Source organism: Choloepus didactylus, chromosome 13, assembly GCF_015220235.1.
Source record: "Choloepus didactylus isolate mChoDid1 chromosome 13, mChoDid1.pri, whole genome shotgun sequence".
Lineage (NCBI taxonomy): Eukaryota > Metazoa > Chordata > Mammalia > Pilosa > Megalonychidae > Choloepus > Choloepus didactylus.
In genome coordinates, this window is record NC_051319.1 from 32,886,700 (window position 1) to 32,903,716 (window position 17,017).

Consider the following 17,017-nt stretch of genomic DNA (forward strand, 5'->3'; position numbering starts at 1 on the left):
CTTTTCCTACTCAGTTTATTCCAGTGAATTGCACCTGGATGATGAAGTCCAAAAAGTAGATTTGTTCTGCAGTCCATCCATCTTCTCAAAGCAGGATTGCCTTTACAGAAAACCCTCCCAGTGCTTTGTACAGCCTAGTTTGAAGTGTCTCATCTAATAATAAAGCTTTGATCCTCTTTTTCTTAGATGATTCACTAGCGCTATAATCCTTAAAGAAATTCCCCTGATTTTTATCCTTAAACTTTCTGTCCTATTTCTATTGCTTCTTGATACAATGTATGGTGCCAGGAAGATATATATGTTGGCTTCAGAAGTTTTAACTACCCTTTCCAATATTAATCATGGCCAAACAAAAGTTCTTAAGCTTTAACTATATTTGCTCAAAATACATACTAATGGGAAAACATCATTTATGTTGCATTCTTGTTGGTCTGCTAAAATAATCTAGAAGTTTCCAGTACTGATACGATAAAGGAATAATGAGTCCTAAGTTGGACATACATAGACCTTTTTGTTTTTTGAGACTTTTAATTAAAAGTTACAAATATTTTTTTCTGAGAGTCTTATTTCATGCTTGCAAAAGAGAAATAATATCTGATGTTTTGATGGGTGCATATAATATACAGATGAATTTTTCAGAACGTTAAGTGCTTCAGCACAGGATCACATTTATGTTTTACAAAGCCAACAACTATTCTCTTTAGTTGGCAGTATATTCCTTCAACCATACTTTTATTTGACTCCACCATAAGGCAGTGCTTTGATGTAACTCTGAGTTGTTCTGGTTGTTCTGTATTTTTATAAACTCTCTTTGCCTCTTTTGTATTATGATCCTTTTCTCCATTTTTTAATATGAGGTATCATGGCATAACCCAGCCTCTTCCATTTTGCAAATATTAAAATTATTCTTTAATTCATTACTATGTTCTTGTTAGATGGTTTATCCAATTAACTTTCAGTCACCAGAATCTAAATGTCCATTCAATGGAGATAACTGATTAGAAACTCAAACATGCTAAATATTTAAAGAACTGCATGAAGTTACCATCCTTTAATCAGAAGTTAAAATTCTTTAATGAAATTCTGACTTACTTAGAGTGATCAAATTTTGTTTCACAAAATTTTTATTGCTTGCATAAGAAACAAAGTAAGTGGCCTATGCACTGCTTCATGTTTTGTGTTTTGATCCATTTCAAGCGTTATGCTTTTGGAAAATCAGAATATCCCCGTGTCATTTCTGTCTTTTCTTTCACTATTTTTCTCTCAAAAAATTAAGATATAGCAAGTAGCACTGACGTTCCATTTGAGCAAGTTCTTAACTAGGATTCAGTTTCACTCATCATAACTCAGTTCCTATCTCCTGGACACATGTATTAGTCCTTATAAATTAAGCTGATAAAATTTTCTTTCAAATCACACACAATTTAAAACCCACAAAATGTAAGAGTTTACCTGAGCTGTTCAGGTTTTCGGCACATCTGAAAACTTCCATGAGAGACCTCCTTTCATACACATCTCTTCTAAAACTTAGAATACCATTATCACTTTGGTAAAGAGCAATGATGTCGGTTATCATGGGACAATTGAATGTAAACGTGAACTATCAAACTTAGCCACAGTAGACCTGGTCACTGATTTTCTGATTTAGTAAAATGGGACATCAAACACAGTGTCTGTGGCCCTGAAAAATATCCATTCATTGGTGGCTTAAAGAGCTACTTAAGAGAAGGATTATGAAACACAAGAGGAACTTGAAAGGGTGCAAATAAAGACAAACTAAGGGATAGCTCTATTTATACCTGGCATCAACCCAGAGAGGAACTCTGCTGCTTTAAGACTTCACCAAAAACATTTCCATGACATTGAGAGAGAGAAAAATATTGATCCTGATCATATCATCTGGATACTCAAGAGCAATGACCATCACTGCTCTGGATCTAAGTTTCCTTGTTGGAAAAATAAATGACCCCTAGAAGTTCCGCCCTTATGACTCAATTTGTTTGTCACTCACTGTATGCCCAGAAAAATACACTAGACCACTGTACCTGGGATGCCAAAAAGCTATCTTTAAAAATTGCATATTTGTTATTCAAAAACCAGAAAGTTCAAGAGATTGAGAATGGTTAATAAAGAATATTTAAGTATGGATACAATCAAATGGACAGTACTGATAAATGGAAGACAAATTTGGAAGAAGCAAAGTGGAAAGAAGATGTTGAAAGATCAGCTATCTGAAAGGGAAAACCCTGAAAAAGTATTAATTATGGAATTGATTCTGGAGGCAAGTCTTTATTCACAATGACTAGTCTGCAGGTTTGCTATACTTAGGACAAACTTGACACAGCACACTCTGAATTCTGCTCTCTTGGCAAAGGAGCGTGCCATAGGATTTCACCGTATTAGTGGGTTTTAAGAAACAGTGAAAAGGTTTTTGCAAAAAGGAATTTTCTTTTCAAGACTTGGGACAATTCACAAGCAGTCATCCTAAGTGTTCTTGGACAATGTACAAACACACAGGAGGAATTATCATCATTATTTCAGCAAAGTACCCCACAACTTCAGTGAAAGCAGCCGTATACCAGACTGAAAGGAAATAAAGAGATTATAATCTTCAAAATAAGTTCACTGCAGTAAAACAAGCATTTGCAGTAAAAAGCTGCAAAACAAGAACAAAAATAAGTGGTGATTGTGGGCATTAGAGAAATGGCGAATACTTGCTCACTGGTCAATATATGGCTTAATCTTGTAACTGGGTGTCTGCAAGAGATACTACAACAAATCTTAAAATGCTAAAGGAAAAAGACAGGTAGTTTTCAGTCACACAGTTTAAATATCAAGAAAAGAAAATGGCAAAGCCCTAAGAGTGTAGCAATTCATTGCAATATTTATTGCTAGGTAATCATGCACCATGTATGAATTTTCAAAGAAAGAGGGAAACTCTTAAAGGCAAAGAAGTAAGTGCATTAGCAGATAAATCTGCTGTATGTAGTGCAGAATTACAGCAGAGAAAAACAGATGACAGAGCTCATTAAGCCATGAAAGAGTAAATAACATTAAATTGTGATGGCATTTTAAAAAATCTGTGGGAAATTTTCATTTTTTCTTTATTTAAATCAAAAGCAAAGTTGCTGTTTTTTAAAAGTTCAAGGGATATTTTTCTTCAAAGAAAATTAACTGATTATCTAGTATGTATGTAGTCTAGGATCACTGTAATAGAAGTAAATTTTTCTCAAACAGAAAGAGAACGGAAAATAATTCCATTTCATGAGAGGATAAAAAAAGAGCCTTAATGGACCCTGTGGGCAATATCTTCATATTCCTAGGTCTGTAGGCCTCTGGCTGTTCAGAATTTTTTTTATAAACTTGGTACCATAAAGAACTCACTTCAAAGCAACATGATAATATATGAAGTTCTTAATCTTTACAAATGAAGAAATAAGTCAGTTACCTAAATGACTTTTAGAATAAAAGTTAATAAAGAAGGTGAACGAATATATCTATCTGTGAGACAATTTTAAAAAGTGAATTCCTTAATTCATATTTAACGTCTAAAATTACTAACCAGAACCAAAATTCAAAAATATTATACAAAGGATTTAAACATTACCCTCCAAAAGAAAGACTTCACAGAGAAATAAGATCCAACCACTTCATTTTCTGAGAGTTCCTAAAAACAAAAAAACATTTAACTAAAATTTGAGATGTTTTTGAGAACACTTGATTAGCCAGACAAAATAAAAATGAAACAAAATAAAAACAAATTAAAAACACAAAAAATATGTATCCTAAAGACATTTTGAGGTTTATAAACTATAAGTTTTCTTCCCTTGACTAAATTAACATTTTTGTCCTATTCATATCTGACACCAGTGGTAATAAAGTTGAGAGAGAATTATTTCTGTAATTTTTAAAACCAGAGCCCACTTACCTCTTCATCTTAATTGCTGAATAATATATTACAGACTAATGTTTTATTATAGAAAGTAGAACTGCTTAAGCACATTTTACAATTTTTAAATAAACCATATTATATTTGCTCCTTTTAGTAAACTAATTTAACACCACAGACATTTAGAGTATTTTTTAAAGAGCAGCAGCAGAAATCTCATTTATAATAATGCACCTACTCAAAAATTTTAAAGGCCTAAGAATTTTCTAACGTTATGTATGTTAGAACAGAACAGAACATAAAATATCATAAATCTTTATTAACTTGAACTCACCAAAAATAATTTTAAAAAGAAACAAATACTGAGAAATGTGGCTATTAGGCTGAAAACAAAGCAACAGGTTCAAGGTTGGATATGTTATCACATAATCCTCAGACCTTTATAAAGTGAAACCAATTCAGTTTTGGGAAATCAAAAACATAGTTATCTATCTTTTTAAATGAATATTTAAATCACATGCTTCCTTTAAACATTAATGTTTTGCATTCTGTTTTTTGGTTTCAGTTATGGGAAAGGATAAACCTTTGACACTGTAATGAAAAGGAAGCAGTATTCCATGATTTTGTGTCAGCAACTAAGATTGTAGTGATCCAGCACCTCATATGATGCCCAATGTATAGTAGGTGCTTAATAAATATTTGTTGACTGACTGTTAGTCACTCAGAGTAGCTAAGGGCACATACTACTTCTAAACTTGATATCAGAAATCATATTAGAATAATGAACTAAAAACTACTTTAGAGTGTTCAGCAATTAGAATAATTTAAGTTTAGAACTAGAATTGCATCAGAAATCACCTTTGTAATCTACTTCTGCTTTTTTACATAAAATCTATTTCTTAACGGATCAATGACATTTTCCCTTTAAGTTACTTGCACCGAGTTTGGTCAGGTGGCATGGCTAATATCAGAGGTCATCAGGCAACAAGTCTCGAGCTTAAGAAGGCATCGCTTTACCATCCCTATAGAGTTATTATTCATTTACATTTACACCTATGGTTCTCAGCTGTCACATTTTACATGTTATCACATCAGTTTCTAAAAAAAAAAAATCCTTAATAAAATACACTTACATTTGGACATTGGGGCACAAAGCTTAGAAGAAATGGCTGCAGCCTTTTTTAATGCTATATTATTTTCTAACTCATAGATCACCACTCTAGCTTTTAGAAAAGACACGTTTTCCTTTTCTATTGTCAATTCTCCTCAATTTGATTTTCAGCTGTTTTAAAATTAGCACCATGTGGAATCAAATTTTAAATATCATATTAAAAAAATTATTGCCTGAAATTTCCTTATACATATAATTTCCCAGAGTCAATAATACAAGTTATATAATGAACAAAGAATTTTATCTTAATGAAAAATGTGTCAAGGCAATTTTAATGGATGTAAAAATCTTGGATTTAAACTTAAGATGTTACAGCAAATAAGAACAATTTAGCATTTGATGGTATTATTAATTCATTTAAAGTTTTAGGTGGTCTAAGGTAACTAATATTGAAACTGCATCGACTACACACTTTCCATTGTTCCTCAGATGAACGCAGAGCATACTGACTCAGTTATATGATGAGTATGTAAAGAGCAAAAAGAGATTCTGGAATTGGGCGGAGGGGTGGATTTCAGAAATCAAGACAGAACTTATGGGAATGAAGGGCACAAAAGAAGAGATGAAAAAACACTATGGAGACATACAACAGCAGACTTGGAGAAACAGATGAAAGGATCAGTGAGATGGAGGACAGGACATCTGAAATCCTGCACACAAAGGAACAGATAGGGAAAAGAATGGGAAAATCTTAGCAGGGGCTCAGGGAACTGAAGGACAACATGAAGTGTACAAATATACGTGTTATAGGTGTCCCAGAAGGAGAAGAGAAGGGAAAGGGGGCAGAAAGAATAATAGATGAAATAAATAATCAATGAAAATTTCCTAATTCTTATGAAAGACATAAAGTTACAGGCCTGAGAAGTACAGCATACCCCAAACAGAACTGATTCAAATGGACCTACTCTAGGACATTTACTAATCAGATTGTCAAACGTCAAGGTCAAAGAAAGAATTCTGAAAACAGCAAGAGGAAAGCAATACATCACATACCAGGGAAGCTCAATAAGACTATTTGAGGATTTCTCAGTAGAAACAATGGAGGCAAGAAGGCAGTAGTATGATAGATTCAAGATGCTGAAAGAGAAACCAAGCCAACCAAGAATCCTGTATCCAGCAAAACTGTCCCTCAAAAATGAGGGAGAGTTTAAATATTTACAGATAAACAGACACTGAAAGAGTGTGTGAATAGGAGACCTCCTCTACAAGAAATACTATAGGGAATGCTACAGACAGGTAGGAAAAGACAGGAGAGAGATTTTGGAGAAGAGTGTAGAAATGAAGATACCAGGAGATAGAAAGAGGGTAGAGATTGGTCATTTGATGCTGAAGGAGTACAGAATGTTCAACAGGATTGATTATATAGATCCAGAAATGGATAGAAAAATACTGGGTGATGTTAGCACAATATTGTAAGTACACTGAACAAAGATGAGTGTGAGTATGGCTGAAAGAGGAAGGTTAGGGGCATGTAGGACACCAGAAGGAAGGTAGAAGATAAAGACTGGGATGGCATAACTTAGTGAAACTGGAGTGGTCAATGATTGTGATTAAATGCACAAATATAAGAATGTTTTTACATGAGGGAGAACAAATGAATGTCAACTTTACAAGGGGTTGAAAATGGGATTGTGTTGGAAATAAATACAATCAATGCAGACTAGAGTCTGTAGTTAACAGTAACGTGATATGCTTCCATTAATTGTAACAAAGGCAAAAATAATGTCTATAAGGGAGATATAAGGGAGAGGTATGGGATTCTTGGCATTGGTGTTGTTGTCTGACCTTTCTATTGTATTTTTTTTTTTTTCTTTTTTTCTTTCTTTAGTCTAACCACCCCCCCCCCTTTTTTTTTTTTTCTTTTTTCAGCTCTTCCTCTTTCTTTGTGGAAGAAACAGAAACATTCTCATATAGATTCTGGTGGTGAATGCACAACTACGTGATTATACAGGGAACTACTGATTGTTTACTTAGGATGATATGTATGGTGTGTGAATAAAACTGTCTAAAAAATAAACAGAGGGAAACAAGTGCTGGAGAAAATGCGGAGAGAGGGAGGCACCTAATTTCCATTTGTGAGGAAGTAGAATGGTGCAGCCGATCTAGAGGGCAGTGTGGTGGTTCCACAGGAAGCTAAGTATGGGTTTGCCATATGGTCCTGCAACCCAATCATTGGGTATATACTTGGAAGAACTGAAAAGAGGGACACAAATGGACATCTGCACAGTGGGGTTTATGGTGGCAGTATTCACAATTCGCAGTGGACAGAGGTGGCCTAAGGATACATCAACTGATGAAAAGAATGGTGAACTGTGGTGTATATATACAATGGAATATTGAGCTGCTATAAGAAGGAATGAAGTTGTGAGGTATGCAACTATGTGAATGGACATTGAGGACAGTATGTTGAGTGAAATAAACCAGAAATGAAAAAACAAATATTATAATGCATCACTAACATGGACTAACTGTAAGTGTGCAAACTCTGAGAATTGAATATGAGAGCATGGGTTGTCAGGGGAAGGCTTATTTGTAAAGGTTTCTAGATTGTAAACTCTTATAGCAGTTACATCTTTTCCTTAGATGCAGTAGTTGTAATAGCTATTTCTAAATTCTGAGACGTTGTTTCTCATATATGGACTCTTTCCCTCTAAGCCAACTCTGCAGGCGAACTCACTGCCCTCCCAGCTCAGTGGGACATGACTCCTGGGGGTGCAAATCTCCCTGGCAATGTGGGACATGACTCCCAAGGATGAGCCTGACCTAGCATCATGGGATTGAGGAAGCCTTCTTGACCAAAAAGGGGAAGAGAAATGAAACAAAATAAAAGTTTCAGTGGCTGAGAGATCTCAAATGGATTTGAGAGGTCACTCTGGAGGTTATTCTTATGCATTATTTAGATATCCCTTTTTAGTATTTAGTTTATTGAAATAGCTAGAAGGAAATACCTGAAATGGTTGAACTGCAACCCAGTAGCCTTGATTCTTGATGATGATTGTATAACTATATAGCTTATACAGTATGACCATGTGATTGTGAAAACCGTGTGGCTCCCACTACCTTTATCCAGTGTATAGACAGATGAGTAGAAAAACGAGGACAAAAAGTAAATGAATTACAGGAGGGATGGGAAGAATGGGATGTTTTGGGTGTTCTTTTTTACTTTAATTTTTATTCTTATTCTTTTTTTGTGGTAACAAAAATGTTCAAAAATTGTGGTGACGAATGCACAACTATATAATGGTACTGTGAATGACTGTTCACTGTGGATGATTGTATGGTTTGTGACTGTATCTCAATACAATTGAATTTTTAAAAAATTGATAAGGGAAAATTATTAAACTTACTATGAATAATGGATGGATCAACTATTTCTATGGAGATTTCTAATTCAATTGGCATTATCTTATTTAGAACTATTTTTTTTTTTTGCCTCCAGAAAAGCAACACACCGTAATAACATTACTCCTCAAGGATCGAAACATTATTATGAATCTAAAATATCACCAGATTTTAAATAGAGATCTAGAGAAATACTTTTTCTCAAGGAAGTAAAGTCACAGTTTATTTTTTTCTAACAAATGAATATGATGCCATCATATGAGGCATCCAATATAAAATTAATCATAGAACTCTTTAAATACTTTGTCATTGGATGAAACAGGTTTAGCCCCTAAACTTTTATGAAAAGCAATATTTTCTGATTACCTTTAATGTATACAGGTTTTTAAAGATAAAGATAATATATTCTACTATAATCCAGCAATTCTTCAACACTGAAGTCATTTACAATAGATTTGAAACTGTGAGGCCTGAGATGCAAATGTGAGAGTCAAGCAGCTAGCATTCCTGATTATATAGGCATGTGCTTATAAGAACACAATTTCCTTTATTAACTTTGGGGAAGAGGGGGCATTTAAGTGGTTAAAAAAAGATAAATAAATAGTAAATAATTTATTGAGACATTGCTGATCAGAATACAATTATTGTTTATCAAAACTGACTCTTGAGGCTTACATCAAGTTTGACCAAGCCTATTGAGTCATATAATTGAAAATAGGGACACGAAATAAGTAGCAATTCAGGCTGAAATGCTATTTTCCTGTTTTTTTTTCTTTCGGTTACTCAAATAAGTACCCACATCATCCTTATTCATTAAACACAAATATGATTCCCTCTGCAGCCCCAACTGTCCTTTTAAATATTGCTAAATAGAGATGGTGTCAGCTCCCCAGAGGATCTGCCCCGTAACAGAAGCCCAGCCTTGCTTGCTTTGTCATATTTTTCTAGCAATTTTACCTGAAATCTTTTACATATATGTGTGTGTACATGTACATACATATATTCATGTATAAGTATATATACATACGTATATATACACATACGTGTGTATATATTTCTGTCAACCAGAAATTTGGAAGCATTTCCCTCACAAAATTATGAATTGTTTTCACTATGGACATTTAGGGTACTTTAAAACCAATAAATCTCCTCCCAGTTGCACTCAATTTAACTACAAAAATATTATTGAAATAAAAATTAGGAGGCCATGTAATCTGTAAGCCAGCACTTGGTTCCATTATCCTGGAGCCAAGTTATATTCCTTTCTTTCCTTTGGTCAGACTGGGAACAGTGTTGGGAAAGCCATTGGTTCACGTGAAAGCCGATCATCAACCACACAAACATCCTCGATCCAGCATGCAGGTGTCATAAAATCTATTAAATTTGTCTCCTTTCACTTAGTGTCACCTCATCCAGATTTGCTCACAGAAGGTCCCACAACATTTTGAAAATTCAACAAGAGCCCTCAAATCAATGTAACACTATTGTTGCAGCAAATCTCTGTAATTATGAATCACAATATTTAAAAATGTATGATACTTTATACCTACAGGGAAATATACTGTCAAAACATCAAGAAAAAGCCATCTCAATATAAAATCTAATTAGGCTTCTATGAATTTGTAGGGGTAATCAAATATTTACCGGCATTATGTGTTAATATTCCTGTTTCAAATAAACTTTCTATAAATTTCAGGAGCTTGGTTAACTGGGGTCAGAATACATTTCTTTATAACAGACATACTCATTGTTATTCACCTTTTGCTCACTGTTGCATTTTTGGAATCTGTAAGTCTTAATTATGACATTGATTCTTTATAACATTTCTAACTAACAGAGTCAAGAGTAAAATGGTAGTAAAATAAGAATTTTTATAAAGAATTTTGTTTCCTTCAAAAACATGCATCTCTTTTTTCAAAGATATATGCATAATAATTCTAAATGAGACAACAAAGATAAACCATTTTTGTCACTCATGGTTGAGATAGTCCATGATCAATAAAGTTTTCATTTTTTGCAGTTTTTAAAAATCACCCATTTTTATAACCTGGATATGAGGTCTTGGTAAAAAGAATCTGATAATTGTTAAATAGTGACTTTAATTATGTCTAACTGACTGTGTGAGGTATTTAAAAATGTGTTAATCTGTTTCTCTACTGTTACTTAAATTAAAGCACTTAGAGGTTTTCACTGATGCATTTTAATGTGTCATCCAAGGTGTCAGGTTTAACTACGCCCTGCAGATTTAGAGAGTTGAAAGAGTTCTCTAGTTTAAATTAACAATATCCTTGCCAAAAGCCTTATTAAAAATTGCTCCATTCAACCAATAAATAAAATGTTTATAGTTCATTAAAATTATGCTAAGTGATTATAATAAAATCTTTACAAAAATACATATTACTAAAAAAAGATATAAGACATCAAGTAACAGAAGATATGGTAATGAGACACCATCACGTTAGTCTATATTATATTATTCAAAGGATTAACTTTTCTTAAAAAAATTCTCAATTGTTATTGTCGAGGATATGAATTTCAATGTGTATGTCTTCTTATTACCATAGTTATTTCTCACACAATTGAAAAAAAATTGTTGAAAGCACATAAGTTTATTATTATCTCACCCATTGATAAGCTCATTCTCCCTGGTTAACACACACACACACACACCCAAAATGGAGTGCAAAACCATTACTACTTACTGATGGAGCCAATTATTTCATGACTTTTTTGTTCCATTTTTGGTTTGACCCTACAAAATTTGTTCACAAAATGCATATCTATCTTCTCTTTTGAGCTCGTGAAATTTTCTTGTTGAATAATTTAAATTTAGAATAAATTATCAATGACAAGCATCTTCTAAATAAAATATTGCAATAACTCAAAGCACTAACATTTCTCTGCCAAAAAGCATTTTGTCACGTAAGCGTAACTCTTTAACCAGGATAATTATTCAGTTGCCGAAGTTTAGGGATGTTATGGGTCCCTTTTTAAATACCATTCTTCTATAACAACTGATTTTGGGGCAGAATTTAAAATGTGCACAATTGAAAGTGTGACTATGGAACACTGAATGAATATTTTAAAGAATGTTACCATTCCCACAAGAGGAGATATCATGGAATTTATAATTGTTTGCGGGTTTACATACCATTCAAATATAGCACATATTTTATTAGCATTCTTGCTTTTCAGAAGTAAGTTTAGGTGTATTATTTTTCTACTTGCCATTAGGTGGATAAAACATTTACTCCAAATAATATATAAATCAGTCCTGAACAGCAATTATGATTTCCCTGCCCACAAACTGGCTACACATCATTTGATTTCAATAGTAAATACAACCCCACATTCTGTAAGTGCCACAAACACAAGATTTCAATTGAAAGAACCTATTGCCAGAAGAGCTGTACCAAAAATAAGGATAGAAATCTCAGCACAGAAAGTCAAGATGAAAATGATGAGTGGTGTTTTAAATGCTACGGTAAGTTGATTCACCTTGTAAAGAGGAGAAACATGCATATTAAAAAAATAACAATGTCAATTTAGCTTTTCCCCCTGTGTGGTTATAGCACTTCTGAAAGAAACTGAGTAAAGGAAGAAAAACTCCATACTGGAGATAAATCTCTAACAATATTATCTGGCTGTATTTAAGTCTTTGCTATAAAGGTAAAGCCTCTTGAATCAGATATTGTATTCACCACTCGTGCTGAAAGATAGGTTTCACTGCCTATTCTTTGCTATAAAAAATGCGGAAGATCTCTTTCCCCTAAATCAAGATTCCAAAGAAGAAAATGATCTGTTTTTATATGAAAAATTCACTTTTGACTTTTGAGTATAGTTAAATCTAATATAAAATACCTGTATTTAAGATGGAAGGCAAATATATTACATCCTCTTTCCAAAAACAAAGGAGAAAAATCCTTATTACCCACAAAGGAATTTTTAGGGGACAGACTGAAATAATTAGAAAAAAGGATGCATTTCCACAAACAGTAACATAGTAAAACTTTAAAAACTACATAGTATATTCACTTATCTTTATCACCCTTTTTCCTTTAATCTCTGAAGGAAAAAAGGGGGAAGAACGTTCAATTTAGCAGTAGGTTTGCAATTGAAATTTCAGATTTCCCTTGATTTGAACTTAACAATATAAAATTATCAGTGAATTCTAATCTTTGAAAGCATATTTCCACTTTCATGCCATGGCATAACCGTATTTCCATAGGACATATACCTTCTCACTAGGCATCTTGAGAACTGTACAGTGGCCATTTGTGGCCTACCACCATTTCATTCCATTCTTGAATGGAAATTTCACCCTATTTCCCATTCCTATCCAAACCCATATCATCTCTCTGTCTTTCAGTTCCCAAACCTGAATTTGGATACATAAGATAACACGGTAAGTCCTCAAATAAACACAGCTGCTGTCTCTTGGATCCATCTGAGAGAATGGATATAGGATAGCTACAAGCATGCTTAATTATAGAGACGATGTAGTCACTCTTTTTCATGATTCTGTCCCAAGAATCAGGCTGATTGTGTGCTCCACTCATCTCACAAAAATTAAGCACAAGATCTTGCATATATTACTGGTTTATACATACGTGTTGAATTCTGAAACAGTAAATGGCACCACTTTCTTGAAAAATGTTATGACTTCCTTAGGACCTTCCTAGCCTACTACATTCTCCTCTTTTCTTCAAGGGGCTTAAACAATAATAATTCTTTTGCAAGCATTCTTTATACCCCAATTCTGATCATGTGAATTAATTTTAATAGTTTTACCTGTTGCAAAACATTATTGAATCTTTGGCCATGAAATTTGGGCCAATTCTAGAATCACCCACTCCATGTTCACTTATTTTATCTAGACATTTTTGAATAAATAGAGCCAATAGAAAGCCTTCATTTTGGCTATTTATATAGTACTGAGAGAGATGACTTTCCGTTTGATTGTCTACTAAATTAGAAAGACAGTACCTCCATTTAGGCCTTTGTGGTTCTCCCTAGCCTCCATAGTCAACCAGAAAGTTTATAGTCAGCTATTGTCTAGAATTATATTTTTCTCAGACTGTCAGATGAGCCACAATTTCCATTTTCTCTTAGAAGGATACTTTCTTTTAAAGAGACACTGAGAGGAAATCTTGAGGTTGACAAGGCATTGCCAGCTCGGCCTCTCTTCTATTCCTTCACCTGCCCGGCACAGATTGAGGTCCTAACAGAGATTTCTAATTTTTGCTGCTCTTGTAACACTAATATGGACAAATATGAAAAACGTTTTAGGGTACAGTGAAAATAAGAATGAATTAGCAGGTGTTCAATATGTTCCTGTAGAAAAAACAAATGAGTGAACTGATTTTACTTCACTCGGCATTCAACATCCCTGTTAAATTTTATAATTGAATATCCCTTTAGGCTAAGAACCCAAAAGTTCTGCTAGAGCACACACTAAAAATAATCTGCCAAGTGCCACCCAAATGAGAGCTGAGTTAGATGTAGAGAATTCTGTATCTACAGTGGCAAGCTAGAAAAATGTACCAGTTTGAATGTACAAATGGATTATCAATAATAAAGAATCTCAGGTATAAAAGTAGTGAAGAATAAATGCTTATTATTAATTTTGATTTTTCTGTAGACTAAATTAAAAGGTGGTTTATTTTTATTTATCATTAGAATTAAATTTAATTCTAAATTAAGTGGATTTTTAAAAGAACATCTTTGTTTTCATTCTTTTTCTTATACCACAATAAAATGGATCACTCCCATTAATTAGCGGTAAACACTATGCAATATTCTGCTCCAGCATTTCTTCTTAACTACATGTGGAAGAAAGGATATTGCTTACATATTAATGGACTGCTATACATATTTGTCAAATTCTGTATATACAGATATACAAGTATCTCATAGCATAGATTAATATAGATATAAAGTGAATAAATACAAATTACATGAATTTAAAAAGAGATACTTTTAATACAACACTAATTTTAAAGTACAATTATAAAGAAAAGAGAGTAATACAAAAAATGAAAGCGCAAACATTTCTTTAAAACTTCTTGAAACTTTATTTTGATCACAGAAAACATTGTGCACACTGTCAGAAATATTCAACAACTTTTCTTAATAAATGCTTTCCATTTCATTAAATGATCAAGGTGATTTTTAAAGTGGCCCTGACCTTTCTGTGATCAAATTACCTTTTGGTTATTAATTCATTAAGCATTGGGGAGCAACTGTATAGTAGGAAACACATATTAGAACAGATTAAGACATTACCATAAATATAAAAAGCATTTTCTTATTAAGTATTTTCCTAATTTACAATATAAAAATGACAAAATTAAAGAAAAAACTCAAGTAATAGCATGATTTGGTTAGAATGGAAGAAAAAAGATTGTCATGTACCAGGGTCTAAAAAAATTAGAGTCGCCTTTAAAAAGGAATACTGACTTTTTAACCAGAAATTTGAGCAAACAAGATTTTTACAAATAAAATCTCATTGATTTATTTCAAGTCCTATTCATCTAAGAGTTCAATTTCATCTTGATATTTATCTGTGTCCAAGAGTGGTACCAGAACTGAACAAATTAACAACTCAGCTTCTATGACATAGAGTGTGTGGCTTTTAAGAGCCAGGGTATAGTAAATTACAGGAATCATTTAGAGTGAGAAGAAGCAATGATGGAAAATCATTCCCATTATACTCTCCAAAGATGTAAAGGTATAGGGATTTTGAGTTTAGAGAACCTCATATTCACTTTTCAGTGAATAAAAACAGTAAGTTGCATGATCTTCCTTCTGTGTTGAGTACTGCTGCCCTAATCCATAATTTTATTCCTAATCTGGAGCAAAGAGATTTTCTAGACCCTGTTGTACATATCACAGAGACTAGATGCTGAGAATGATGTTGAGAAGTGACCAGAGATTGGCGAGAGAATGATTTGGGTGCTATCGATCAGTGTGATTTCTGTTTACTTAAAAAAAGCATCACATGGTTTCCTTAAAGTTTATGGAAAAAACAACATTTGAATAGTAATGAAATCCCATGGTATAGTTTGAAGAGGTATGAGAGAGATTTGGGAAAGCAGCTGGCAGTTCTTCTCAATAAGAAAAACTGAAAGATTACATGCTAAGCATTACCTTACTTGATCTTTTCCAACTCTTCCTCATTAGCATTGTCTGTAAATGAAATAAAGCATTTTAATTATCTTTTCACTCAAGTACAGAATAGGGCAGCCCATTGTTTTCTAGAGGAAACTTAACATGTATTAGCTTTTAAACAGCAGTTTCCAGCCACACCTACACAAGACAAATATTGTAAACACACACACACACAATAGAAAATCACCTTTAACATTCAAGCAGTCTTTCTGGTGAGAGTTCATTTGGTTTATTCTTTTATACAAAGAAATTGGGATGATATATTTGAAATAGAATGGAAATACTGAAATAACTATATTGATGGTAAAAAGCACATTGATTCTCATGATTGGCAATTGGTTCCTTTTGGTGGTGAAGATGGAGGGTGTAACATGATTTTATCAGACATAAAATAATTTCTCTTCAAACTCATTCAAAATCTGTGGCTTTTATGGCATCTTCATAATGTCTCTATTTCCAATTGGTTTTTAATTACAACAGGACTAAAATGCTTTCATTTGAGAAAAATTATGCATATTGTTACGGCTATTAGTGCATTTTCCGTGCTAAATGTTTAGGCAAACATATTCTTTAAATTAATGCATTTGTGTCATAGTAAGAGGTATGTATGGCCAAAAGTTTTAATTAAGTTTATGGAGATTTGTGACGGGTACCCAAGATCATTGGTCTCATGCATAAAATAAATCATAAAACTCCAAAGATTTGCATTTCCTGAATTTAGTTTTTAAGTTTCTCAATGAATGCTGAGGCATTAACTTCTTGATTAACCTGTATTCCCTGTCTTAACTTTATCATTAGCTTTAAGACAGATGAAGTGGAGAATAGGGAATATTTGGAGCAAATAGTATATCTTATAGAAATGCTTGCCATGTTTGTATATTAAGGAAATGCACTGATGCCTCAAAGAACTATATCTTCTTGAGCAGAATTCATTGTAAATCAGGGCTAATTTTGGACCACAAAAATACAAAAAATATATATATATATTACTATAAGGCTGAGTCATATAGAAGTCAAACTTTTGCTAAACCAAGAGAATGGAATTATGAAGAGGTTCTAGGGTAGGAAATAAAAAAGTCATAAAATTGTCAAAGTTAACGATTAAATTCCTGTTTTCTGTAAATAGTGGTTTTCATTGGGTATATTTTCCTATATACACTGAGTGTTAAATATTGACCAAAATATGGATGAATAATAGATTTCTTAAGGTTACAATAATTATCTAATTTTTTTTCCAAATGGACCCAAGTAACTTCAGAGTGCTGTTTTCAAATATCATTACAGTAAATATTTTATATGTTTTCTAAGTATTAATGTCCAATACATTTTGAAGGAACAAAAACCATCACTGGGTTATGGAATGGATATCTAGTAGTCACATAATAAATGCTGGTTTTTGATGGTGAAGGAGTCATTGTCATCAGTATCATTATCATCGTCCCCAT

The 17,017-nt window shown here is 33.1% G+C and overlaps 1 protein-coding gene across 8 annotated transcripts in view; it reads right to left on the reverse strand.

The window, feature by feature from the left end:
* Window positions 1–17,017, reverse strand: part of MCTP1 (multiple C2 and transmembrane domain containing 1) — a 549,320-nt gene that overhangs the window by 199,850 nt on the left and 332,453 nt on the right. For 4 of the 8 annotated variants that reach the window (XM_037800839.1, XM_037800841.1, XM_037800842.1 and 1 more), the window contains 2 exons: window positions 15,552–15,590; window positions 3,608–3,667 (listed from right to left, as the gene is read on the reverse strand). The exons of 1 other annotated variant lie outside the window; for it this stretch is intronic. In XM_037800839.1, coding sequence (XP_037656767.1) covers window positions 3,608–3,667; window positions 15,552–15,590 — 99 coding nt within the window. The remainder of the gene's footprint in view (window positions 1–3,607; window positions 3,668–15,551; window positions 15,591–17,017) is intronic. 3 more of the 8 variants (XM_037800843.1, XM_037800840.1, XM_037800845.1) reach the window with 2 other exon arrangements.